The 26,593-nt window shown below is 42.1% G+C and overlaps 1 protein-coding gene and 1 long non-coding RNA gene across 6 annotated transcripts; both read right to left on the reverse strand.

The window, feature by feature from the left end:
* Nucleotides 1–411: 411 nt before the first annotated feature.
* Nucleotides 412–8,229, reverse strand: LOC311123948 (uncharacterized protein; the record flags this gene model as incomplete). Its single annotated transcript, XM_084158234.1, has 3 exons — nt 412–1,065; nt 1,174–1,420; nt 8,205–8,229. 3 exons carry the CDS (start codon nt 8,227–8,229, stop codon nt 663–665), a joined length of 675 nt encoding a protein of 224 aa, XP_084014360.1. The 3' UTR covers nt 412–662.
* Nucleotides 8,230–18,500: 10,271 nt separating this feature from the next.
* LOC311119952 lies at nt 18,501–21,089 on the reverse strand. Of its 5 annotated transcripts, XR_014612053.1 has the most exons (6): nt 20,762–21,087; nt 19,566–19,771; nt 19,391–19,477; nt 19,224–19,291; nt 18,930–18,969; nt 18,501–18,740 (listed from the first exon to the last, which is right to left on the reverse strand). It is a non-coding gene; the product is annotated as an uncharacterized lncRNA (long non-coding RNA). The 5 variants fall into 5 exon arrangements; XR_014612051.1 differs by having other exon boundaries at nt 18,930–19,291; nt 20,762–21,089; XR_014612052.1 differs by lacking the exon at nt 18,930–18,969.
* Nucleotides 21,090–26,593: the final 5,504 nt, after the last annotated feature.

The following is a 26,593-nucleotide window of genomic DNA, read 5'->3' on the forward strand; positions in this document are numbered from 1 at the left end:
AGTCGAGCAGTGAATTTCAAACACAGATTCAACCACAAAGACCAGGGAGGTTTTCAAATACCTCGCAAAGAAGGGCACCTATTGGTAGATACAAATAAAATAAAAAATAAGCAGACATTGAATAGCCCTTTGAGCATGGTTAAGTTATCAATTACACTTTATATGGTGTATCAATGCTGCACCCAGTCATTACAAAGATATGGGCATCCTTCCTAACTCAGTTGCCAGAGAGGAAGGAAACCGCTTAGGAATTTCACCATGAGGCCAATGGTGACTTTAAAACAGTTACAAAGTTTAATGGCTGTGATAGGAGAAAACATAGGATGGACCAACAACATTGTACTTACTCCACAATACTAACTGAACTTGTGATGAGGTGGTGTTGAAGGAGTCAGGCGCAGGAGGCTAAATCACAGAATAACAGCCTTCAATCCGCAAAAATACAGGGTTACACAGAAATGCGTCAAACACACCCCAGGGCACAAAACAGGTGCACTGGAAAATACAAGGCACACGGGAAAATACTCCCGTCGAACAAAATACACGTGCTCCACCGAGCTTAACTAACCTTCACAATAAACAATCACCCACAAGGACAAGGGGGCAGAGGGAACACTTATACACAGACTAATTAGGGGATTAGAACCAGGTGTGTGTGATAACTAGACAAGACAATTGTGGTGATGATTGGGGCGGCAGTGGTTAGTACTCCGGTGACGAAGAACGCCGAAGCCTGCCCGAACAAGGAGGGGAGGCAGTCTCGGTCGACGCCCAGCTCCAGCAGCGCGCCGACCCCGGCTTTGGGGACTGCCAGGAGGACGCGGAGCAGGGCGAGCCGGATGGCGACGGTGGAAATCCCGCAACAGGGAGGGATCGAGGACCGGGACCCAGCACCGTTCCTCCGGACCGTACCCCTCCCACTCCACGAGGTACTGAAGGCCCCCCACCCGACGCCTCGAATCCAGGATGGCACGGACAGAGTATGCCGGGGTCCCCTCGATGTCCAGAGGAGGTAGAGGAACCTCCCGCACCTCAGACTCCTGGAGTGGACCAACCACCACCGGCCTGAGGAGAGACACATGAAACAAGGGGTTAATACGGTAATCAGGGGGAAGTAACAACCTATACGTAACCTTGTTGATTCTCCTCAGGACTTTGAACGGCCCCACAAACCGCGGGCTCAGCTTCCGGCAGGGCAGGCGGAGGGGCAGATTCCGGGTCGAGAGCCAGACCCAATCCCCCGATACGAAGACCGGGGCCTCACTGCGGTGACGGTCAGCGTTGGCCTTCTGACAACGCACGGCGCGCTGGAGATGAACGTGGGCAGCGTCCCACGTTTCCTCCGCGCGCTGAAACCAGTCATCCACCGCAGGAGCCTCGGTCTGGCTCTGGTGCCATGGTGCCAGAACCGGTTGGTAACCTAAAACACATTGGAATGGTGTTAGGTTAGTAGAGGAGTGGCGGAGAGAGTTATGGGCATATTCTGCCCATGGCAAGAACACCGACCCCTGCATTGATTCAATCACTGAAGGAATGAGGGGGAGAGGATAACTTAATCTTATCGTCTCCCTGTTCAGTGGTCGATAATCAATGCATGGGCGCAGCCCTCTGTCCTTCTTCTTCACAAAGAAGAAACTCGAGGAGGCGGGTGAAGTGGAGGGACGTATATACCCCTGGCGCAGGGACTCTGTGACATATGTTTCCATAGCCACTGTTTCAGCCTGTGACAGGGGGTATATATGACTCCTGGGAGGTACATCGTCTACCCGTAGGTTTATCGCGCAATCCCCCGCCCGATGAGGTGGGAATTTAGTCGCCTGCGTTTTAGAGAACGCTTGCGCCAGATCGAGGTATTCAGGGGGAATGTGCACGGTGGAGGTACCAACGGAAACATCTAGACACCTACCCTGACACTCTCGTGAGAGCCCTCTGTGGCCATGAGAAGGTGGGGTTGTGGAGTGCTAGCCACAGGATACCTAATACCACAGGGAAAGCAGGAGATTCAATAATCGAAAAAATTACCTGCTCACAATGAGTCTCCTGGGTGATCATGGTGACTGGTATCGTGACCTCCGTAACAAACCCGGACCCTATTGGTCGACTATCGAGTGCTCTGATGGGGAGTGAAATGGATAGGGGAACCAATGAAATGCCTTGATGGCATGTGAATGCCCTGTCCATAAAGTTCCCAGCTGCGCTGAATCGACTAGCGCCTTACACTGGGGAACTACCATGTGATCGGGAAAGTGGATAGGTAGGGTACAGTGCGCATCAGAGGGCTCTGAACAAGTGTGGGTGTTCGATCCCTGGGGTGATGCGTGAGTGCCCTGCCTGCCGCCTCCAGGCCCAAAAGAACGTTGACTATGACGTGTGGTGTACTGTCCCTTCATGCCACCAGAGTGGCACTGTCGCTGTCCTCCTCCGCTCTCTCGGCTGGCGGCTCCACCCAGCTCTATCTGCTCAGGATCAGAGTCGTCTGGGGTGGAAACGGGCAGACCCCTACCAGGACGTCCTCTGGCTGCCAGCAGGTTGTCCAACCGAATGGCCATGTCCACCAGTTTATTAAAGGACAACATGGTGTCCCGGCAGGCTAGCTCCCATCAGATGTCCTCCCGCAGATAGCACCGGAATTGGTCGATCAAGGCCCGCTCGTTCCACCCGAGCTGCCAGGGTCCGAAACTCCAAGGCGAAATCCTGCGCGGTCCTCGTGATCGAAGACCGCCCAAAAGAGGCGAGCAAACTCCCTGTAGTCCTCCAATGCGGCTCCTCCTTCGTTCCACACCGCATTGGCCCACTCCAGGGCTTTCCCACAGAGGCAGGAAACGAGGACGGACACCTTCTCCTGCGCCGATGGTTCCGGCCTGATGCTGGCGAAGTAAAGCTCCAATTGGAGGAGGAATCCCTGGCACAGCGCCACTGTCCCATCAAATGCCCGTGGTCGGGATATCTGGCACACAGGATAATACTCCCGTCGAACAAAATATATGAGCTCCACAGAGCTTCACTAACCTTCACAATAAACAATCACCCACAAGGACAAGGGGGCAGAGGGAACACACAGACTAATTAGGGGATTAGAACCAGGTGTGTGTGATAACGAGACAAGACAGTGGTTAGTACTCCGGTGACGACGAACGCCGAAGCCTGCCCGAACAAGGAGGGGAGGCAGCCTCGGCCGAAGTCGTGACAGAACTGACAGAGTGAAAAGAAGGATGCCTGTATATAATACAAATATTCCAAAACTTCTTGTCCTGAATACAAGGTGTTATGTTTGGTGCAAATCCAATACAATACATTACTGAGTACCACTCTCCATATTTAAACCAAAAAGGGTGGCTATTTGATTAATCTAAAACATAAGATATATTTTGATTTGTTTAACACTTTTTTGGTTACTAAATGATTCCATGTGTTATTTCATAGTTTTGATGTCTCCACTATTATTCTACAATGTAGAAAATAGTAAAAATAAAGAAAAACCCTTGAATGAGTAGGTGTGTCCAAACTTTTGACTTGTAATGTAAATGTTTTATTTAATGTAATGTCTTATGTTGTTCTTGTCTATTACTGTTCTGTACTTTGTCATGTATTTCTATGTTTTATGTGGACCCCAGGAAGAGTAGCTTCTGAATGTGCAGTAGCTAATGGGGATCCTTATAAACTAAACCAAGAAGACTGTGAATGTTCCTGAGTGGCCGAGTTACAGTTTTGACTTAAATCTGCTTGAAAATCCATGGCAAGATCTGAAAATGGTTGTCTAGCAATTATCAACAACACATTTGACAGAGCTAGAAGAATTTTGAAAATAATCATGGGCAAATGTTGCACAATCCAGGTGTGGAAAGATCTTAGATTTACCCAAGACTCACAGCTGTAATCACTGCTGGCAAAGGTGATTCTAATGTATTGACTCAGTGGGTTGAATACTTATGTAATCAAGATAAATTAGTGTTTTATTTTTCATATTTTATTTTACAAATGTTTGAATTTTTCTTCCACTTTTACCATATAGAGTAGATATTTGACAAGAAATGTAAATTAAATCCATTTTAATCCCAACATGTAACACAACAAAATGTGGAAAAGTCAAGGGGTGTTAATAGTTTCTGAAGGCACTGTATATTTAAACACTATGAGGTTGAAATGCAAAGAAAACGATATCTCTAGCTTAAATTGACATATTTTGATGGCCATTATTTTGTAATGTAACTTATATTGACGCAGTGACTCTATGGTTAACTATTTAGCAGTCTTATAGCTTGGGGGTAGAAGCTGTTCAGGGTCCGGTTGGCTGCAGACTTTGTGCATCGGTACCGCTTGCCATCAGGTAGAAAATAAAATAGTCTATGACTTGGGTGGCTGGAATCTTTGACCATTTTTAGGGCTAGATGGAAGGGAGCTCGGCCCCAGTGATGTACTGGGCCGTACCCACTACCCTTTGAAGCGCCTTGTTGTCGGATGCCAAGCAGGTGCCATACTAAACGGTGATGCAGCCAGTCAAAATGCTCTCAATGGTGCAGCTGTAGAACTTTTTGAGGATCTGAGGGCATATGCCAAATCTTTTCAGCCTTTTGAGGCGGAAGAGGCATTGCTGTGCCATCTTCACGACTGTATTGGTGTGTGTGGACCATGTTAATTCTTTAGCGATTTGGACACTGAGTAACTTGAAGCTCTCGACCTGCTCCACTACAGCCCTGTCGATGTGGATGGGGGCATGCTCGGCCCTCCGTTTCCTGTAGTCCACGATCAGCACCTTTGTCTAGCTGACGTTGAGGGAGAGGTTGTTGTCCTGGCACCACACTGCCAAATCACTGACCTCCTCTTTATAGGCAGTCTCATCGTCTTCAGTGATCAGGTACTACTTGCTAAAAAATATACAAAAAGGACCGAGGTAAGAATCTCTTTAAAGTAAAAAAACTGTGGCTCTGCCACTTGGTAAATAGCTGAAAGACGAGGGAAATGTAACCCCTCTCATAGACATTTCGTCTAGTGCAAGGACTGACAGTCCAAAGATGAAAATGATAGTTTTAACTGGTTTAAGCTATCAATTATTTACAAACAATGGAGTAAAACAGGGTTCATTTGATTGATGTCAAGGCCCGTCTGAAGTATTGCAGAATTTTTATAACAATTGATGCAAAACTATATCATAATATATCTTATGATATAGTTTTGCATATATACAGTGGGGGAAAAAAGTATTTAGTCAGCCACCAATTGTGCAAGTTCTCCCACTTAAAAAGATGAGAGAGGCCTGTAATTTTCATCATAGGTATACGTCAACTATGACAGAGAAATTGAGAAAAAGAAATCCAGAAAATCACATTGTAGGATTTTTTATGAATTTATTTGCAAATTATGGTGGAAAATAAGTATTTGGTCACCTACAAACAAGCAATATTTCTGGCTCTCACAGACCTGTATCTTCTTCTTTAAGAGGCTCCTCTGTCCTCCACTCTTTACCTGTATTAATGGCACCTGTTTGAACTTGTTATCAGTATAAAAGACACCTGTCCACAACTTCAAACAGTCACACTCCAAACTCCACTATGGCCAAGACCAAAGAGCTGTCAAAGGACACCAGAAACAAAATTGTAGACCTGCACCAGGCTGGGAAGACTGAATCTGCAATAGGTAAGCAGCTTGGTTTGAAGAAATCAACTGTGGGAGCAATTATTAGGAAATGGAAGACATACAAGACCACTGATAATCTCCCTCGATCTGGGGCTCCACGCAAGATCTCACCCTGTGGGGTCAAAATGATCACAAGAACGGTGAGCAAAAATCCCAGAACCACACGGGGGACCTAGTGAATGACCTGCAGAGAGCTGGGACCAAAGTAACAAAGCCTACCATCAGTAACACACTACGCCGCCAGGGACTCAAATCCTGCAGTGGCAGACGTGTCCCCCTGCTTAAGCCAGTACATGTCCAGGTCCGTCTGAAGTTTGCTAGAGTGCATTTGGATGATCCAGAAGAGGATTGGGAGAATGTCATATGGTCAGATGAAACCAAAATAGAACTTTTTGGTAAAAACTCAACTCGTCGTGTTTGGAGGACAAAGAATGCTGAGTTGCATCCAAAGAACACCATACCTACTGTGAAGCATGGGGGTGGAAACATCATGCTTTGGGGCTGTTTTTCTGCAAAGGGACCAGGACGACTGATCCATGTAAAGGAAAGAATGAACGGGGCCATGTATCGTGAGATTTTGAGTGAAAACCTCCTTCCATCAGCAAGGGCATTGAAGATGAAACGTGGCTGGGTCTTTCAGCATGACAATGATCCCAAACACACCGCCCGGGCAACGAAGTAGTGGCTTCGTAAGAAGCATTTCAAGGTCCTGGAGTGGCCTAGCCAGTCTCCGGATCTCAACCCCATAGAAAATCTTTGGAGGGAGTTGAAAGTCTGTGTTGCCCAGCGACAGCCCCAAAACATCACTGCTCTAGAGGACATCTGCATGGAGGAATGGGCCAAAATACCAGCAACAGTGTGTGAAAACCTTGTGAAGACTTACAGAAAACGTTTGACCTGTGTCATTGCCAACAAAGGGTATATAACAAAGTATTGAGAAACTTTTGTTATTGACCAAATACTTATTTTCCACCATAATTTGCAAATAAATTCATAAAAAATCCTACAATGTGATTTTCTGGAAAAAAAATTCTCATTTTGTCTGTCATAGTTGACGTGTACCTATGATGAAAATTACAGGCCTCTCTCATCTTTTTAAGTGGGAGAACTTGCACAATTGGTGGCTGACTAAATACTTTTTTCCCCACTGTATATACACATACACATATGGGTGTTTTGGACAAATGTTGAATAAAGCATTGAATTTGTGAGATTATGTTGGCTTTAAATGTCATTACCTAAATTGTTTCTTTCTCTCAGACAAAAGAAAATCTAAACAGATATCCAATCTGTATACAACTATCAATCCAAAACTATTTGGATTGGACTCTACAATTCATTCTTTCACACAGGATGGTGACATTTTCAACACAAGTTATGCGTTTCTCTTCAGAGGGGAATATCCTTCTCTGTGAGAGGAACAATTACACTGTTTTACATCATGAATGCCTAAGGGTTGTTATCTCGGTGTATTACAACTATAGATTCATGAGAGTCATTGAATATTTTGTGTTACAAGTGTTACAAGTGTTTTTATGATCAAATATGATTCATTTATAGTTACAAATAATTTTAGAAGCTAGGCATTTTATAGCTCTCTCATTATATTGGAAGGGTTTCCTCCAACAAATATGAATACACAATTTATTATGATATTCATTACATGACAGAAGTTAGATAGATGTTCCTGCATCAGTTGAGACAAAGAGAACGAGTCGGAAATGGGAAGCATGTCACCAGTAACGTCACTGCCGGATCCGCTTCTTGCCCTAGCTAAACATGAGCAGAATTCCTGCCTGCATTTTAAACCCTGCCTACCCAAACTCTTGATTTGTTGAGAGTTGTCTGTCTGAAGAGGATCCTCCCCTAAAAACATTTTTTCCCCATTTCGAAATGTCAAGAGATCAGCCGACATCCTCCCCAGACCTTCTGCCGTTCCCTAGCTTACGTTGCCTGACGACTCACGCTGAATGTATTTCTGCTGCTCTATCGATTGCTACATACATTCAGTCTCAAACTGCTATCCTAGAAGTCGTTTGTGTGACTTGAAAATTAGCTCCATTGTACAAAACAAACTCATCAGCGATTGGATGGTCTTTAACAAATCTAACCAACCAGAGTATCAAAGTTACAGAGTATTACTTTGTGGGTTACAGCGAGCAAACACGACCAACACCATCAATCATAGTTAACAAGTTTTAATGTTATTCTGCTATTGCCACCATATAAACCACAGGTGTCGTAAAAGAGTGTCGTAAACAATCACATCAATACATCTTCCTTTTCCCCCCAGCTTTTCTTTAAAACAAACATACATTCACAAATACCAACTCATCCCTGTTTCAAAATAGTCAATAGTGAAAATATCAAAACAAACCCTAACAACTCAATGAGTCAGCCTCTCAATCTTTGGTCCATTAAACATCACCACTGAATAGTCAGTCTTTCTGGAGGCCTGCTGGCCCTCTCAGACCTGCGCAGGGTCTGAGGCACTGTGTCCGAAGCTACTGTCACAGAAGCATTCGCACTTGTTCTCCTTTCTTTGTCCTGTGTGTTCAGTGGCAGTTTACCTGTGTCCTGAGCGTCCTCAAACATCTTGTGTTCTCAAAAGGCTTTGTCTATTGCGTCGATACACAGCCCCATCTTCTGTCCTGACTGTATATGACCGAGGCGCAACCTCCTCCAATACAGTAGCCTTTCAATCCCATGAATCCGGACCCCGAATTCGAACCACATCCTGAGCTGCCAACGGTGACAACACTCTAGCAGTTTTGTCATAGTAGAGTTTTTGTCTTGCCTTCAACTGCAGGGCCCTGTCCTGCACAGCTAATGGGCAGAAAATAGGCAACCTGGAACGCAACTTGCGTCCCATTAAGATTTCTGCATGTGACCGGAAACATTCCAAGGGCGCTGCTCACAATAAAGCCAAGTATGGATCATTCCCACTGTGTGCTGCCTTTTTTAAGAGTCTCTTCACGATTTGCACACCTTTTTCAGCCTTTCTGTTACTTTTAGGATATAGCGGACTAGAGGTTATATGTCTGAACTCATAATGCTCTGCAAACATCTTAAAACTCAATGCAAGCAAATGTAGGTGCATTATCAGAAACCACCACTAGGGGAATCCCATGCCTAGCAAAAAATGATTTCAAATGCAAAATGACAGTCTTTCATGTTGTGCTGGACAAGAGTGCAATTTTAGGGTAATTTGACAAGTAGTCGATAGTCAACAAATAGTCCTTACCATTGCAGTGAAACAAGTCGACTCCAACCTTCTCCCAAGCTGTGGTGGGTACCTCTCCCATAACCATGGGCTCCTTGTGCTGTCTATAATGAAATTTGAGACTTGTCACAATTTCCCACCATTTGCTCAATGTCAGAATTGATATTTGGCCAATAAAGGGACTCTCTGGCCCTTCTCTTATATTTCTCAGCTCCCAGATGTCCTTCATGAACTCTCTGTAGCATCTCCTGACGCATTGAAGTAGTTGTCACTATTCTGTTATTCTTCAACAGCACACCATTGACCACTAACAGCTCTGTGCTTAGTGGGAAGTACTGCTCACAAGATCCTTTTTGCCAGCCAATTCCAGATTCTGGATCACCTTGCAAAGAATGGGATCTGTTATGGTCTCTTCAGCTATTATCCTTAGTTGCTGCTCAGAAACAGGAAGTGACTCCATGACCATAACCACATGCAAGGCAACCTCCTCCTCCATTGACTCCTGACTGAGGCTGACTTGGCTCACCACTAGTGGAGCCCTTGAGAGGGCATCTGCTACTACTAAAGTTGACCCAGGCACATAGGTTAGAACAAAATCATAGCGTTGCAACCTCATCATCATCCTTTGAAGACGAGGAGGCATGTCATTCAGATTTCTTTGAGAGATTGAAATAAGGGGTTTATGGTCTGTTTCTAGAATCACCTTTGGTAAGCCATAAATGTAACAGTGAAACTTCTCACAACTAACGACCAACCCTAGGCACTCCTTTTCTATTTGAGCATAACGCTTCTCAGCATCAGTCAAAGAATGGGCCGCATAAGACACAGGCTTCCACATACCTTGATGCTCCTGAAGCAGCACTGCTCCAATGCCATCTTTTGGAGGCGTCCGTGGACACCTTAGTAGGCCTGTCAGGTTTGAAAAAAGTTAGCACTGGCTCTTCAGCCAAAATGTTATTTTCATCGTTCCACTCTCTTTCATGTTCTCTGTTACATGAGAACTCTGTCTTGTCCTGAAGGAGTGTCCTTAAGTTCACTGTTTTAGCTGACAGGTTTGGTACAAACATCCCCAAATAATTGACCATACCCAAAACACTCTGAATATCTTTCCTATCTGTGGGATTTGCCATCTCCCTCACTGATTTGACCTTGGCATGATCAGGCTGCACACTCTCTGAGGACAGCTTATCCCCCAGAAATGTGATTTCATTAACACAGAACTGACATTTAGCCTGATTTAGCTTTAAACCATGCTTCTGAACCCTCTGCAGTCTTTTCCAGCCGCTCATTGTGTTCTTGCATAGTGGACCCCAAGATCATCCAAATTCCCTCTAACCCCTCAAAAACACTTTACATGGCCTTGTGAAAGAGCTCAGGGGCAGAACTTATGACAAAAGGTAACCTCTTAAAGGAATATCTTCCAAAAGGAGTATTGACTGTACACAATTTGGTGCTGGCTGCATCCAACCTCACCTGCCAGAATCCATTTGAAGCATTCTATCTCCTCCCTCTTAGGAATCTGAAAATGCTCCCTTTTGATACATTTATTAAGGTCCTTGGGGTCCATACAGACTCTCAGATCTCCATTCCTTTTCCGCACACACACCATGGAATTGACCCAGTTTGTTGGCTCCTCTGTTTTCACGAGCACATTGAGTTTCCCCATTCTTCCCATCTCCTTCTTTAGATCCTTCCATAGTGGCACTAGAACTCTGCGTGGTGCATGAATCACTGGCTTGCATTCTCTGTGAGAGTAATAGAGTGAATGAGAGGCAATGCCACGAATCCTTTGAACACATCAGAATATCTTTGAGCAATCTCACCATTTTGATTACTTGTCACCCGTTGAACACTGTGCAGCCAGTCAAAGTCATTAATGGTGTACACTCGCTTAACCAGTCCCAACGACTCACATGCTGTATCCCCCAAAAGAGAATCATGCCCCTCTGGTACAATCACAAACATAAGTGTGTGGCTTCTTGTTTTCCCCTTTACAGTTTGCTGACACAAACATTTAGTCTCAATTGCCTGGCCATTCTACGCTTTGAGAGCCACAGCCTTTTGCATGATGGCTGGCTTGTGCTTTAGCTCATGAAAATCCCTCATATTGATCAGGTTGGCTTTAGCCCCTGTATCCAGCTTTAAGGTCAAAATTGTACCATTGACCACGGGTGGTACAACCCAATGGTCACTAGCTCCAGTATGGACCTGTGATGGTTCTTGCCCGTCCTCCATGCAATCCACAGTACCCACAAACAAATCACTTTGTTCATTCTCCTCCATTTCAATGATGTGAACATTCTGTCTCCCATACTTGTCCTTTGCAAAACACATTTTTACCCTTGCACTTGTAGCAACATTTTCCAAAAGCAGGGCACTTCCTGGCCTGGTGCATGGTGCCACTCCTATTACACTCATGTTGGTTGTGACTCCTTGGGTCAAAGTCATATTGCTTGTGTCTCCTTTGCTCATAGCGCCACCTTGTGTCTTTGTCTACAAAATTCACTGCTGTATTTTCCACCTCCATAGCAGTGTTTGCTGGTGTGGAACTAAAAGTTTTAATATGCAATTGTGCCAGGCCATTCGCCTGACATATTTTTACTGCAGTGTCCAAATGTAACTCATTTTCCCGCAGACATTTTTCTCTAACTCTGGAGTCATTTATACCAAACACAATCTGATCTCGAAGCATAGAGGAGGTTAGGTCTACAAAATTACACGTCTGTGCTTTTAATTTCAAATCTGTAAGAAAGACGGCAAACTTTTCACCTTGCAGTTTTATACGACAACGAAACACACAACGTTCATATGTCTCGTTCTTCTTAGGTAAACAATATACATCAAACTGACCCAGTACCTTCGCAAACTCGTCTTCATCCTCCTCATTTGGAAATGTGAAGGTATTGAATATATCGATTGCCTGTGGTCCCGTTATAGTAAGAAAGAGAGCAACTTTATGTTCATCCGGCTCCTTTGTAACTCCAATAGCAGACATATACAGCAAAAACCGCTGCAGAAATGTTTTCCAATTCGCGTCCACATTCCAATCCAGGCTCAAAGCCTTTGGTGGCTTGATAACATCCATTAAACTTCCATAAACTCCCACATTCACAGAAAAAAACACGATTTTCACTCATGGTACCAAGTATTACTTAGTGGGTCACAGCGAGCAAGCACACCCAACACCATCAATAATGTTATTCTTCATCTTCAGTGGGGTTTATCGGCGGTTGGCATCCAACGTTATGGTGCAGTACCGCCACGTACTGTACTGGAGTGTGGGCCTGAGACAGGGAGAAACTAAATCCTACCTGCCAGCCCTGTTGCTCTTAAAAAAGATAACAAAATATTTGAGACTATATCTAATGACGTTCTACTCAATAGACTCTTTAAACTAATTTCCTGTATCTCCTTCTCCCTCATACTAGATCTCATCCTCTCTCTTTCCCTCTGATACTGCCCATGCTGCAGCAATACATGCTCCACGGTCTCTGTTTCATAACAATAATCACACTTTCCTGTTGGATGCTTTCCTATCACATGTAATGTCTTATTCAACTGGCTGTGTCCGACCCTTAATCTTGTTAAAAAAAAGCCTCCTCTCTTCTGTCCCTTCCTGCCATCCTCCCCTCCCCGACTTTCCTCTGTACTTGAAATAAATGCCTTCCCTTATTATCTCTATTCCACTTCTCCTGCCACCTCTGCATCATCACTGTATATATCATTTTGCCTCTGCCTTGCTCATTGAAACTTCAACATCAACAGCCCCACTACTAAGTGCTTGTTTAGCCTGTTCTTCTACTGCCTCGTTCCCCTCCACCCCCACATGGGCTGGGACCCAAGTAAATCTTATCTGAATACCCATCTGCTTAATCCTGCCATGGGTTTGTAGCACCTCATAAAGCAAGTCTTGTCTGCTACGTGAGCTAAAGGACTGGAGACTCATTAACACTGCACATGAATCAGAGCAAATAACTACTCTGTCTTGTTTGACTTCCTCTATCCACTGCAAGGCCATCAGTATGGCCTTTTAATGTTATTCCGCCATTGCCACCATATATACCACAGGTGTTGTAAAATAGTGTCATAAACAATCACTCAACCTCAACCTCATCAATACAGATAACGTCATCATGTAGGCCTGCTCTGTCCCAACCCATTGATTTCTGGGAGCAATCAGAACGGTCAGAATGTGTTTGCATTCTAGAAATCATCAGGGACGGAGGCATTTCCAGACTCATAGAGGAGAAGAAACGTCAGTTGGCCAGAACGATGTGGATGGGTAACCAGGCTATAGCTTACGATGCTCCAAGGTCTGAGATATCCGAGACTATGTCATCTCAGGTTTTGTTGAATGTGAAATGTCATATTACTCCGTGAATAGGTTGGGCAATATGAGCCTTACAAACTAAATGAATATGAGCCTTCACACCCTATGAGCCTTACAAACTAAATGAATATGAGCCTTCACACCCTAAAAAATTACACCCTAAAAAAATAAACATGTTCTCTTCGCCTAGCAAGCATAACTGAATTGCACACACATTACATCCATGGCAACGTTCCTTATTAGCCAAGAAGGCTCTGATTTGAACAATTAGATACGTTGAGTCAGCCATCCCCCTCAGGGAGCATGTACAAGTTCAGAAGTGATACATGTTGCTGGTTAGAAACAAGTTGCACAAACTCATTTGTTTTTAGATCAACTGATTGTATTGATCACTTTTGGGCATAGTGCCCAGCTAAAGGGCACAACCTTGAAAAGCTACTGCTCCATTTTTGCAACCCTTTACTACTCCTGGGTTATTATAATGATAAAAATAACAACATTTCATTTTTAGAACGCATTTCCCAAGTTCAATGCACATAAGGTAGAAAACAAAAGCTAAACTAAAAACAGCGTCAATACATAAAAAAGTAGAAACCGATCACAATACATAAAAACATTACCTACTAATGCAAAATATAGACTTTAAGCAAATTAAGCAATCAAACATTAAAAGGTAGCTTGAATGGTTATCACTTTAGTTGTTTTTTAAATGAGGAAATATAAGCTGCCTCCTTGACATGTACAGATAGAGTGTTCCAGAGCTGAGGGGCCACATGTGAGGAGCTCCTGTCACTCATGCTGTGCAGGGTTGTGGCTGGTATGACCAGGCTGTTTGAGCCTGATGATCATAGAGTGCGTGCTGGGGAATAGTTCTCTAGAAGTTGGCATATGTATTTAGGTGCATCACCTTTGAGGGCCTTAAAGGTGAGCAGAATAATCTTGAACTTGTTCCTATATTAAACAGACAGCCATTAGAGGTTTAATAAAACAGGGATGATGTGTTATTTCTGTGTGGTGTGTGAGATTATTCTGGCAGTTTCATTCTGGATCATCTGGAGTTGAGACAGGAGCCTTACTGGGATTCCTGTCAGCAGTGCATTGCAGTAGTCATGATGATGTTACCAGGACATGCACAAGCTTCTTAGCATCGACAGTGGACAAGAACTACATGATCAAATCGATGTTATGTAGATGTAAATATGACACTTGGTGTTGCGGATGTGTGCTTCAAATGATAGATTACAGTAAAAAAAAAAGTTCCTGGTGGTGGGGTAAACTGCGTGGTGTAATCATCCAGAGAAATTGAGAATGTGCTCAGCTTGCTCCATGCACTCTTAGAGCCATTAAGCACAAGCTCTGTTTTGCTGCAATTAAAGTTCAGGAAGTTCAACTGCATCCATCTCTTGATTGCATTTAGACAGTCTGTCAGTTTAGTTTTTACAGTCTCAGTGTCCCCATTTGTCCTTACATATATTTGTGTGTCATCAGCATAAGAATGACAGTTCAGTCCAAATCTTTGGATAAGTATACAGTGGTGTAAAGTACTTAAGTAAAAATACTTAAAAGTAATACTTAAATAGTTTTTTGGGGTATCCGTACTTTACTATTTATATTTTTGGCAACTTTTACTTTTACTTCACTACATTCCTAAAGAAAATAATGTACTTTTTACTCCATTCTTTTTCTTTTACTTTTGATACTTAAGTACATTTGAGCAATTCCATTTACTTTTGATACTTAAGTATATTTAAAAGCAATACTTTTACTTTTACTCAAGTAGTATTTTACTGGATGACTTTCACTTTTACTTGAGTCATTTTCTATTAAGGTATCTTTACTTTTACTCAATTATAACAATTTAGTACTTTTTCCACCACTGTAAGTATACCATGTGGCAGCGTGTATATAGAGAACAGGAGTGGCCCCAGAACAGAGCCATGTGGGACCCCTTGAGTGACTGTGGCAGGGTTTGATTTATAATTGGCAAATGTCACAAATTGTTGTCTGTCATCAGATAGGAGCGAAAGTTGTGTAGTCTGTTGATGAGAATGTCATGATTCACTGTGTCAAAGGCTGATGTCATGTCCAGAAGCAAAAGGATGCTAGTGTCCCCATCATCAGCTGCCATCAATAAGTCATTTCATACTCTTACCTGGGCTGTCTCTGTGATGTGCTGTGCACGGAAGCCAGACTGGAAGGGATCATGGAGACTGTTGGTTGAACGGTAGTTCTGTAGCTGTATTGAGACTACACATTCAAGGACCTTTGATAGAAAGAGCAGGTTGGAAATTGGTCTGTAATTGTCAAGGGTGTTGGGGTCAAGTCCAGGTTTTTTTAATGTTGGTGTAACGGAGGCAGTTTTCAGGGAATTAGAAACAGTACCTGAATTAAGACTGTAATTTATGATTTTGGTTATTGTTGGAGTGAGAAGAGTGAGGCTGGATTTCATAAGTGCTGTGGGACAGAGATGGGCATGAGTAATTAAGTACTGGAGTACTCAAACTGAAATCAAAACTCAATGTTTAACCAGAGATCACATTTTCTTGAAATACTGTCAAACTTGTTGTTCGAAATTTTGTCTTGAAGACAATGTTAATTTGCTTTGACTGTAGTGTTCAATTTGTACATGTGCATTTGCGGGACACAACAAAAAATAAACCAAGCCAAGCATCACACAGTTCTTCTCCCTAAATTCCCTTTCCCCTCAGTGTCCCACTCTCTCAATTGCATTTCAACAAGCTACATTTCTTGACAGTTTTAACACAAATTCTAAATGTACTGGTTGACTGAAGTAGGGAAATATGTGTTCCAACAATGAGCTGCAGTTTTGGAATGATTGCGTCATTTTCCGCATAGGCTGCTTTGCGGTTGTGACTAGTTACCACAGCCACAAAGTCAAAATGTGCTGTATCGAAAAATTCAATTAGCTTTTTGGTCTTAATTTAAGGTTAGGGTTAAGGTTAACAGTCTGGTTAAGGTTATGGAAAAAGTGGAACTGACAGCATGTTAGCAACATGAAATCTTTTTTTCATTTTCTATTTTTTTATTTGCTGACAAGCAAGCACTTAGATATGGTAATGATATTGTTCAACTGCCATTTCAAGTGAGGTTGAAGATGTAGGGAGCAATTGCACACCAGATAATGCTTCTGCAAATGAGCTGGGGGTGATAGAGTCTGGAAGCATATCCATCTCTTTTTACACAGGGCTGGCTTTGGGATGGAAGTCATGAGAAGGGCTCTGTGGTCAGATAACTAATGCCTACTCCAGCAGAGTAGACTAGATCCAAAATGTGCCTCCGATTATGTGTGGGAAAATCAACATCTTGACACAAATCAAAACAGTCCAGTACAGAGAAAAACTCATCAGCAAGTTTGCTGTAGGAGTCATCAATGTGTATATTTAAATCACCCATGAGTAGTATCAAAGTAGATACAGAGCTTAGCTGAGTAAGTACTTCAATCGAGTACAGGCTTAACTGAATGAACAACAAATACGGAATACAATATTAAATTGTATTTAATAGTTTTGGGAATGGCCTCTTCTCCGAGGGAAGATCCTCAGAGCCAGATGATGTGATGGCAGGTAGCAACAACACAGCTGCTGTTAGCTAATGTTAGCTTGTTTGCCCAAAGTCCAGCAGCTAGCCTCTGTAGCTAGCTACCTAACGAACAGGCAAAGAAAGGTAGCTAGTTATATTTGTTTACGGAAGGTTTGTTATACAAATAACTTCAGCCGTTAGCTATTTAGCTATCTAGCTAGCTTGAGCCAGACAACTAAAGCTGACTTTGACACAGAATCCAGCTAACGGTAGCTAGTTTAAGTTCAAATGCCAGTCCTACATTTTTCCACAAAACCTAGCTAGCTAGCTTGCTAGCTAACGCACATAAGTTCAAAACTAACACCAAACTTTGGGCAAATTGTCACGCTGCTATCTTATAATTTATGGAATGGGTTTTTGCAAACTCACCAGATTCCAACATTCATAATACATTACAGTATGCTCCTTCTTCTGTCTTCTTGACATTTTAATCCATATGTGTGCTGATCAACAGCCGAACTAACAACTCTGCCATGTGTTTGGTATTTCAACAACTCTGCAGTGCACACCTGTGAGAAGCTAGCTACAATAGTCCGGCACAGTGGATGCATCATAATACCCATAAAACCTAGTGGTAAAACTTGGTAATGGTTCCAATAGTTTTTTCCCCCATTAATTTTTGCGTCTGGAATTTTAGAACTACTTCATATAAGGTCTGTGTTTTGTGTAGGCTTACCCTGGCGTTACGTTTTGATAGCCATGTAATTCTCTCTCGGACATGTTGAGTTTTCTCAATATATTCGCCTCAACTTACAAAAGAAAATGAAAAGCTAATTAGCAACAGAGAAGACCTCAGCAAGACTACAAATTCCTGCAGGAAGCTCTTGCACGTCATGTCTTGCCGACACTGTCAGCTACCGTTCACCAGCTCGATCAGAGACCTTTGTGCCCAGAGACCTTCTGTGCCCAATCCATGAACTTATGTCCCCTTTCTCTGTCTTAGCTAGCCACCGATTACACTTTAGCTAGTTAGCAGAGCAGGAGATAAAAAAATAGTTTAGTTTTACTTAGCCTAGATAATTGTTTGTACAGTATGTTGACTTTGGTGTCTATTACAGAACATATGGCATTTTTTAAGGATGAGCATAAGAGCATTTAAAAGGGGAGAAGATCACTATAAGTCTGGCCATGTGGAGAAGTGCAGCTATAGTGAGGGGCAACTTACCAGTTTGGTCAGGGCCAGCATGAGGGATAACATTTATCCTGTGTCAGTGAGTATAGCTATTAAGTTAAGTTTGAGCATCTTAATAATATAACAATACAATGTGTTCTATACAGCTGTCAACATTCTACAAGGAAAGAGACACTTAATCAATTATATAATCATTAACCAGATTACCCCAGATACAAGACTTCAATGAGTGATAACTCAGTTCTAGAATGTTGTCATTCAAAATGGACTTTGTTTAGACATCCAGCTTATGTTGTAGGTTCACGACCAGAGACATCTTCAAAGGTACAGTATTTATTTATTCGGAGTGTTACATGCATTCACACAGTCTTGATATATAGGATCCTTCCAATATATGATATGTCAAGTGATAAAATCCCAAGTTAGCAATTAAAAGTTCATGGAAAAACTGCACATGTCCTCATGTGAAAATTAAAGTTTATTAAATATTTTACGAAGTGGGGGCACAGATAACAAAGAGGAGGGCATCAAGGCATTCAACATGGCTACAGGGATGGATGTGCAGGAGTCATGGCTTTCGGTCACGGGTTCTGGGATCCTGGGTGCCTCACCGGATGGTCTGGTGTGCACCACAGCAGTGGTGGAGGTCAAATGTCCAGCCTCCGTGAAGACCATTCTTACTGGAACCAGGTCCAAGGTCAACTCCACATCACTGGAAGGGACACCTGCTTCTTCGTTGTGTTGACCACCAAAGCCTCCATCATCATCTCCATCCAGCGTGACGACCTCTGGCAGACTCATATTACTCTTCCTGTCAGTACCTGTTTTCATGGAAGCCAATGGTCCACAAATATTCCACATAGTTCATACACACACACTAAGCTCCCAGAATAGGTTATATTACAGACACGTTTTTCTCAAAGCAGCCAACTAAAGTATTGTAGTTAAATTTATCATGGGCACATTGGGGATTTATATCTGTGACGTTCAAATTATTTATTGCCACTTGCGTCTTATTTGCTGAAGGCCCCAGTCCATCCCTGCCTGTACCTGACATTTTTGAAAAACAAGTGAACAATGAATAAAGATCGTACAAAAACAATAGGCTCCTAGAATAGGTTATATTACATTCAGGTTTTGCTCAAAGCAGCCAACTAAAGTAATGTAGTTAATGCAAGTTCAATCACAAAGGCTGGTCTGAGCTCATCTCCTCAGTTTCATTCAGTAGTACAAAACAATTCACATTGCATTTTATCATCGACACAGTTAGAATTTATATCTGTGATGTTTAAATTATGTCTTACCCCCAAAGTGAGAGAGAGAGAGTACATCACTTCCAGCAGATCTCCTTGCTGAATTGTTCATGCACTGTCTAAAACATGTGGAAAAGGGGAGACAAAGTCAACATTTCGTTGCATCTACAAAGTCAATGTTTTACACAATATTGTATCATATTTGATGAGTTCCTGACCTGTCCGTCCACAGGCTCGATGAGCTGTAGTCTCCACAACTGGACGCTTGCGCTCAGATCACACTGGCACAGAATGTCCATGCACTCCTGTTGGTCAGTGGTGGGTATTTTTCAATGCTGTATAAACATCTTTATCTGGACAGAAAATGCATTGTTTATCATACCACAAACCCACCTTGGACAATGTGACAAGTGGTCCCTCAACACCTAATCCTCATGCCTCATTGTTTGTTCTTGATTCCCAATCAACAGTCTGGATCTTCCTCTTCTGCCATGGTGGATGAGCCACCTTTTCTGGTAAATACAGGGCCATTTCTCTTTCCCACCGGAAAATGGCAGCTGCAAACCCGGGTGTTGTCACTGGGTTTCCGATCCACCCATCTGAAAGACAAAAAAAAGTGACTTTTACTAGCTAGCTAATTTGATTACTAAAATGGTAAAATCTATATTACAATCCCAAAACCCACAGACTTGACTATAGTAATGGTAAAAGTCTGAAAGGGACTGACATGCAGGGATGTAACATATTAATTTTGGGCACTGGCCAGCAGACCACGATTTCTACTAGCCCGGGTAACATTCAGGTCCTAAATCTGTGGCATGCGATGTTTGTAAAGGAAAAATGTCACTACTGTGCCAGGCAAGTTTGGCACAATGTCTACTAGCCCAGTCTGAAAAGTACTAGCCTTGGGCTAGCTTACTTTCCATCGCTGCTGACATGTATATCTGACTTAAAGGTCATTTTATTAGTCATGTACAACAGATGCACTTGTGGAACAAAACCATTTGTTTTTTCTATGAAAAAACATTGAGCCCACAAGTCCTTTGTGAGCTAGTTAGCCAGCTAGTTAACGTTAGCTCATCGTTCGTGTACACACTTTTCCACGTGGTGACATGCTAGCTAATGTTACCCAACCAGGGCATGGATATTTAGTTAACGTTTAGCTAGATAGTTATGTTAGCTTATCGTTCGTGTAGTCAGACTTTTCCCCCGACCCCACGGGTGGTGACACTACCTGTCAGGAATGTCTGACTACACCACGGTGAGATACGGTGCAACATTAGCTAATGAAGCCAACTAGCCAACCAAGGTGCCTAACTAGCACCTTGGGCTTACGTTAGTTAGCATGTGAAAAAGTATTACTACACAAACTGTGAGCTAACGTTAACTAGCTGGCTAGCTCACAAAAGGTAACAACAGTCATTATGCTAGCCAATGCTGGATTTCTTTTTACTTGTAAAGAAGGTAACGTATGTTGTACACGTAACTACAGTCAGTGGTTATGTAGATAATTTTCAAAAGCATCTAGCTAACCACAGATCTTTGACCTAACCATTATAGCTTGTTAGCAGCTAGCAAACAGGGCTTACCTTATCACACAGCTCCAGCGATGCCTCTCGCTTACAGAGGTCGGAAAATGATCAAATGCACGTGTTGAACAGGGTAGGGGTTACAATCCGGTACCTAGCACAGAACCATCCTTGTTTCTGATCGCTACAAAGGCCAGGGTAATTTAAAAAAATTCTAGTAATTAAAAAAACCTAAGGTAGCTAACTAGATAATTGAAAAATGCTAAACAAGAAATCACACGAGAAATATACAAAATCAATTATTTACACGAGAAACTAAAATGGCTATAATATCTATTCGCTATGTTACTTGCAACTTGTCGATGAGAGTTTGCATGGAGAAACATGGAGGTTTTTCCCCACCCTGGGTCTTGAGTGATTACGTCAAAGCTTGCGACAGGATGTGTAGTTCTGTATGATAGCCACATTAGCGGATAATTAGCATTTCATTTTTGGGGGTAATTACAGGCAAATATATTGATAAAAGTTACCTTGTCCGAGAGAGATTTGCACGAATATCAAAACGGCACGCCAGGGTAAGCCTACAAGAAACACCAGTGTTGGGGAAAGGTATTTTTAAAAGTAACTCGTTTGGTTACAACTTTACTACCATTAAAAGTAACTTGTTACATTACACCGTTACTTACTGTGGAAAGTAACTTGCTAGTCCTTACATTACTTTTGCGTTACCAAAAACAGAAAACCCTCTTAAAATGCTTTGGGCGTGTTAGTCATTGCTATGCCCAGTAGAGGGTGCACACTACCTTAGAATGGCTTGCCTACTTAGTACTCGCCGGATATATGAGCACCTAAAGAGTTGGCAATGCGCCACACTGTAGGCAGCACTGATGTCATCGGACATCATGGGAGAGCTCAAGACCGAGATCTCTGTCAGATTTCCTAATAGTTTTTTTCAGTTCTTTTAGTAAATTGAAGTGTGTATTTTGCAAGAAACAATGTCTTCTTTTTTTTATTGCATTATTATTTGGTCTTTATAGTTCAGCAGCCTATTGAAATGTAACTGTTCCACAAATAATGCATGATGGAGGAGACATGTATACACATTATGATAATAAAGAAAGATGTATAAATAATAGCCTATGTCCAAGTGTTCTAAAGAAATTCTACATTCAACTATCGAAATGTCTGATGATGCAAAGTGTTGCATCAAAGGAACATTGTCCATGAATCAAAAACAACATTTAAGCAGCTTTATTAAACGAAATATACATATTAAAGTCACTAAATACAGGCTATTAAGTCAACAAGCTCGACATGAACATATATTTAACCTGTGCACTAAACTGCTGACCATGAATGCAAACTGTCAAAGAAATCCAAAACATAATGCATTGAAATAAATGGCATGCAATCAAAGGAATTACTTACAATCATCAAAGACGCATACATGTTCATTTAGTTCTTGGGGTGACAGGTTTAGTTGAACAGAAATCTAACTTTTGCTGTTTTGGAGTAGAAGCACCGTCATACTCAGCATCAACGGCAATCGGCTGGCATGGGTCTTTCTCCACCAGTCTGGTGGAGCTGTGCTTGGCCTGAAGGTGCTTCTTGATATTTGAAGTTGAGTTCTTCGCAGCTGACAGGCGCTTATCCCAGAGGCACAGTTTGCATTTTATTATTGTTTCTCTCCTTTTCTTCTACCAATTAAAAATAATGTGAATACTTCCACCATGTAAAGGCTGTTTTCTCTGCCATCTTGCTAGCTAGCTTCCCACCACAACGTTCTTGAAGAAACAGGAAGAGTATAGTTCTAAAATCCTTACGGAAAAATGAATGGTGGAAAAACGATTGGAACCATTTCCGGGCTTTACCATAAGTTTTATGGGTATTATGACTCATACTGTGGTACTCAATTCAGATGTGCCTTTTGTTAAGTAAATCAGGTGTTAAATGAGGTGAAAAGGAGACTGGAGTGCCACTTTAACTCAGTCTCCTGAAAGGTTTATGTGAAGAAATTATGACTGGACAAAGACCGCCTCCATCAGTCTGAAGATACATCATATTTCACTATTGCAGTCGTATTTTGTCTCTACAGCAAGAGGGAGCCAAACAATCAGGGTCTGCTTAGTTATTGTTCAACATACAGTGAGCTCTAAAAGTATTGAGATAGTGACAAAGGTCTTGTTGTTTTGGCTCGGTACTCCAGCACCTTGGATTTGAAATGATATAATGACTATGAGGTTAAAGTGTCAGCTATAATTTGAGGGTATTTTCATCCATATTGGGTGAAACGTTTACAAATTACAGCCCTTTTTGTACATAGTCCCCCCATTTTATGGGACCAAAAGTATTGGGCCAAATTCACGGTAACACTTCCTTTTAAGGGGTCCTTATTACAGTGTATCTACATGTGTAATTACACTAACAAGCATTGAAGCGACTCATAGTTACAATGTATCTGGTAGTAATTGTGGTCTGTAATTACATAAGTGTAGCAACAAATGCTTGTTACCATGCTTGTTACAAATGGGCAGTGTTCCACTAAATTCACCAACTTAGTGTTTTGCTTCTTCTCAGCTGCATCTGATTCATTAACAACTGTGACAAAGGTTTGGATATCTTGTCGATGCGCTGGGTGTCTGAGAGATTATAGCCTATGGTCAATAGGCTCTAATTTCTTAACCATGAATGTGAACTGTTCAAAATATATCTCCAGTCAACATTGTTGCTAGCACTTGTCTAAAAAATAAAGCGTACCATATGGGTTAACTTGGTTGAGTTTACGAAAACAGATTTAATACGAGTGTCATCCCAGATGAGGATTACGACACTATTTCAAAGCACATGTAATGTTTGCCAAAGTACAATGTAATTACTAATTGTTACACAGGATTTAGCTTGTAAAAATGAAGTGTATCTTGAGGGGTACTTACTTGTAACTAATATGTACTTATACAGTACATTACCCATCCTGACAACCTGGCCCTCATTTTGAAGTTTCTGGAAGTGCGATCCAAGTGGGAGAATAAACACACTAGTACACCATAGAGTACATGTAATATGTAATTACTATGTGAAGTACAATATAATTACTAGTTGTTACACTGGACCAGCAGGTATATCTCACTGGTCATTCTCAAAGCCAACACCTCCTTTGGCCGCCATTCCTTCCAGTTCTCTGCTGCCAATGACTGGAACGAATTGCAAAAATCTCTGAAGCTGGAGACTCTTATCTCCCTCAATAACTTTAAGCATCAGTTGTCAGAGCACCTTACCGATCACTGCACCTGTACACAGCCCATCTGAAATTAGCCCACCCAACTACCTCATCCCTATATTGTTATTTATTTTGCTCTTTTGCACCCCAGTATCTCTATTTGCACATAATCTCTTGCACATCTAGCATTCCAGTGTTAATACTATTGTAATTATTCTGCACTATAGCCTATTTATTGCCTTACCTCCATAACTTGCTACATTTGCACACACTGTATATATATTTTCTGTTGTATTTTTGACTTTATGTTTTTTTACCCCATATGTAACTCTGTGTTGTTTTTATTGCACTGCTTTGCTTTATCTTGGCCAGGTCGCAGTTGTAAATGAGAACCTGTTCTCAACTGGTTTACCTGGTTAAATAAAGGTGAAATAAAAAAAATAAAAATAAAAAATGTGGCTAGTTGTAATGAAGTTTATCTTGAGGGGCACTTACTTGTAATGATAGTGTCCCGATAGCCAGTGGTGGAAAAAGTATCCAATTGTCACACTTCAATAAAAATAAAGATACCTTAATAGAAAATGACTGAAGTAAAAGTGAAAGTCACCCAGTAAAATACTCCTTGAGTAAAAGTATAAAAGTAAAAGTATGAATTATTTCACATTCCTTACATTAAGCAAACTAGACGGCAAACATTAAACAAATTCAAAATATATTATGGATAGCCAGGGGCACACTCCGACATTCAGACATAATTTACAAACAAAGCATTCGTGTTTAGTTAGTCCGCCAGCTCAGAGGCAGTAGGGATGACCAGGGATGTTCTCTTGATAAGAGTGTGAATTTGACTATTTTCCTGTCCTGCTAAGCATTCGAAATGTAATGAGTACTTCTGGGTGTCAGGGAAAATGTATTGAGTAAAAAGTACATTATTTTTCTTTAGAACTGTAGTGGAGGAAAAGTAAAAGTAGTAAAGTACAGATACCCCCAAAACGACTTAAGTAGTACTTTGAAGTATGTTTACTTAAAGATGCAATCTCAAACGTTCGTATAATTTCAGCCAGTAGTTTTGAAAGTGGTGGGCATGAGTCAAAGGAGTTTAAATTGACAATGGGTCAAAAAAAATGGACACATTAATAAACAGTTATGGTTACAATTCTGAGATAGTAATTTGTGCTTGCCAAATTGTAAGCTTGGTTGAATAATGGTTTATAAATGCACTTAAAATTGTCATGAGACAAACTCTTATTCCATCATATAACCTTGCAATGTTGAAGAACATTCTCACTTTTGGATGTGATGCATTGGTGCAATTATTTATCCCAGGATATAAGGCATGTCAAGTAATTAAAGCTTAATATCTCCCAATCTGCGCCACACGCTTAAAATAACGATGACCCCGAACTTGTCCCTTTGTAAAAGAATAGGGTCAAGAAGAAGGTCAATGTGCAAACTCCAGACATTATATATTGCCACGAAATAAGAAAGGTTTTGTAGACGAGACAAAAATGTCAAGACAGGAGAGAGAAAGTAAGTTTTTCATGCAATTTGTTTAGTGTTTAGGGGGGATACATGAATTCTGCTGGACAATTTAGCATAGGAAGTTAGCCATCTAGCTAGCATTTGCCAGCTGCCTAGCCAAGTGTTGTCTAGCGAACTATCTAACTGCAGAGCCGTAGCTAGCTATATAGAAAAAGTTAGCTGCCATTTTTGTTAGCTAGCTAGCCAAGTTGGTAGGCCTACCTACACTGAACAAAAATATTAAAGCAACATGTAAAGTGTGGGTCCCATGTTTAGTCAACGTCTGGGTGAAGTGGTGAAACGGAATCAGGCGCAGGACACAGAACTGAGAAAATGAATGGATTTACTAATCAAAAGTGAACCATAACAAACCCTCCACGCAGGGAAGAGCAGAACAACAGCTCACCAAATGACGTAAGACAACGGACAATCACGCACAAACTCAGGAGGGAAAACAGAGGTAATATAGGGACACAAATAAGCATAATGGGTAACAGGTGTGATTAATAAAGACAAGACTATTGTAACACAGAAACATAGATCGGTGGCAGCTAGTACTCCAGTGACGACGAACGCCGAAGCCTGCCCGAGCAAGGAGGAGGGGCAGCCTCGGCTGTATTCGTCCCAGAGATTCGGTGACATGTCTCCATAGCCACCGTCTCCTCCTGTGACAGAGGATACACGTGACTTCTGAGAAGTGCAGCGCCCTCCCGGAGATCTATCGCACAATCCCTTCGCCGATGGGGTGGTAATTGAGTCGCCTTCTTTTTACTGAAGGCGAGAGCCAAATCGGCATATTCTGAGGGAATGTGCATTGTAGAGACATGGTTTGGACTCTCCACCGTAGTTGCCCCTACGGAAACACCTACACACCTTCCCGAGCACTGAGTTGACCATCCCTTAAGAGCCCTCTGTTGCCACGATATCCTGGGGTCATGGTTGGCTAGCCAGGGAAGCCCCAGCACCATGGGAAACACAGGAGAATCGATAAGGAAGAGACTAATTCTCTCCTCATGACCCCCCTGCGTCTCCATCCGGAGTGGAACTGTGACCTCCCTAACCATACCCGACCCTAAAGGGCGACTATCTAGGGCACGTATGGGGAAGGGCACATCTACAGGCAATATAGGAATCCCTAATTTATGCGCAACCAG

The sequence above is a fragment of the Coregonus lavaretus genome, assembly GCF_964263955.1.
Source record: "Coregonus lavaretus genome assembly, chromosome: 3".
NCBI lineage: Eukaryota > Metazoa > Chordata > Actinopteri > Salmoniformes > Salmonidae > Coregonus > Coregonus lavaretus.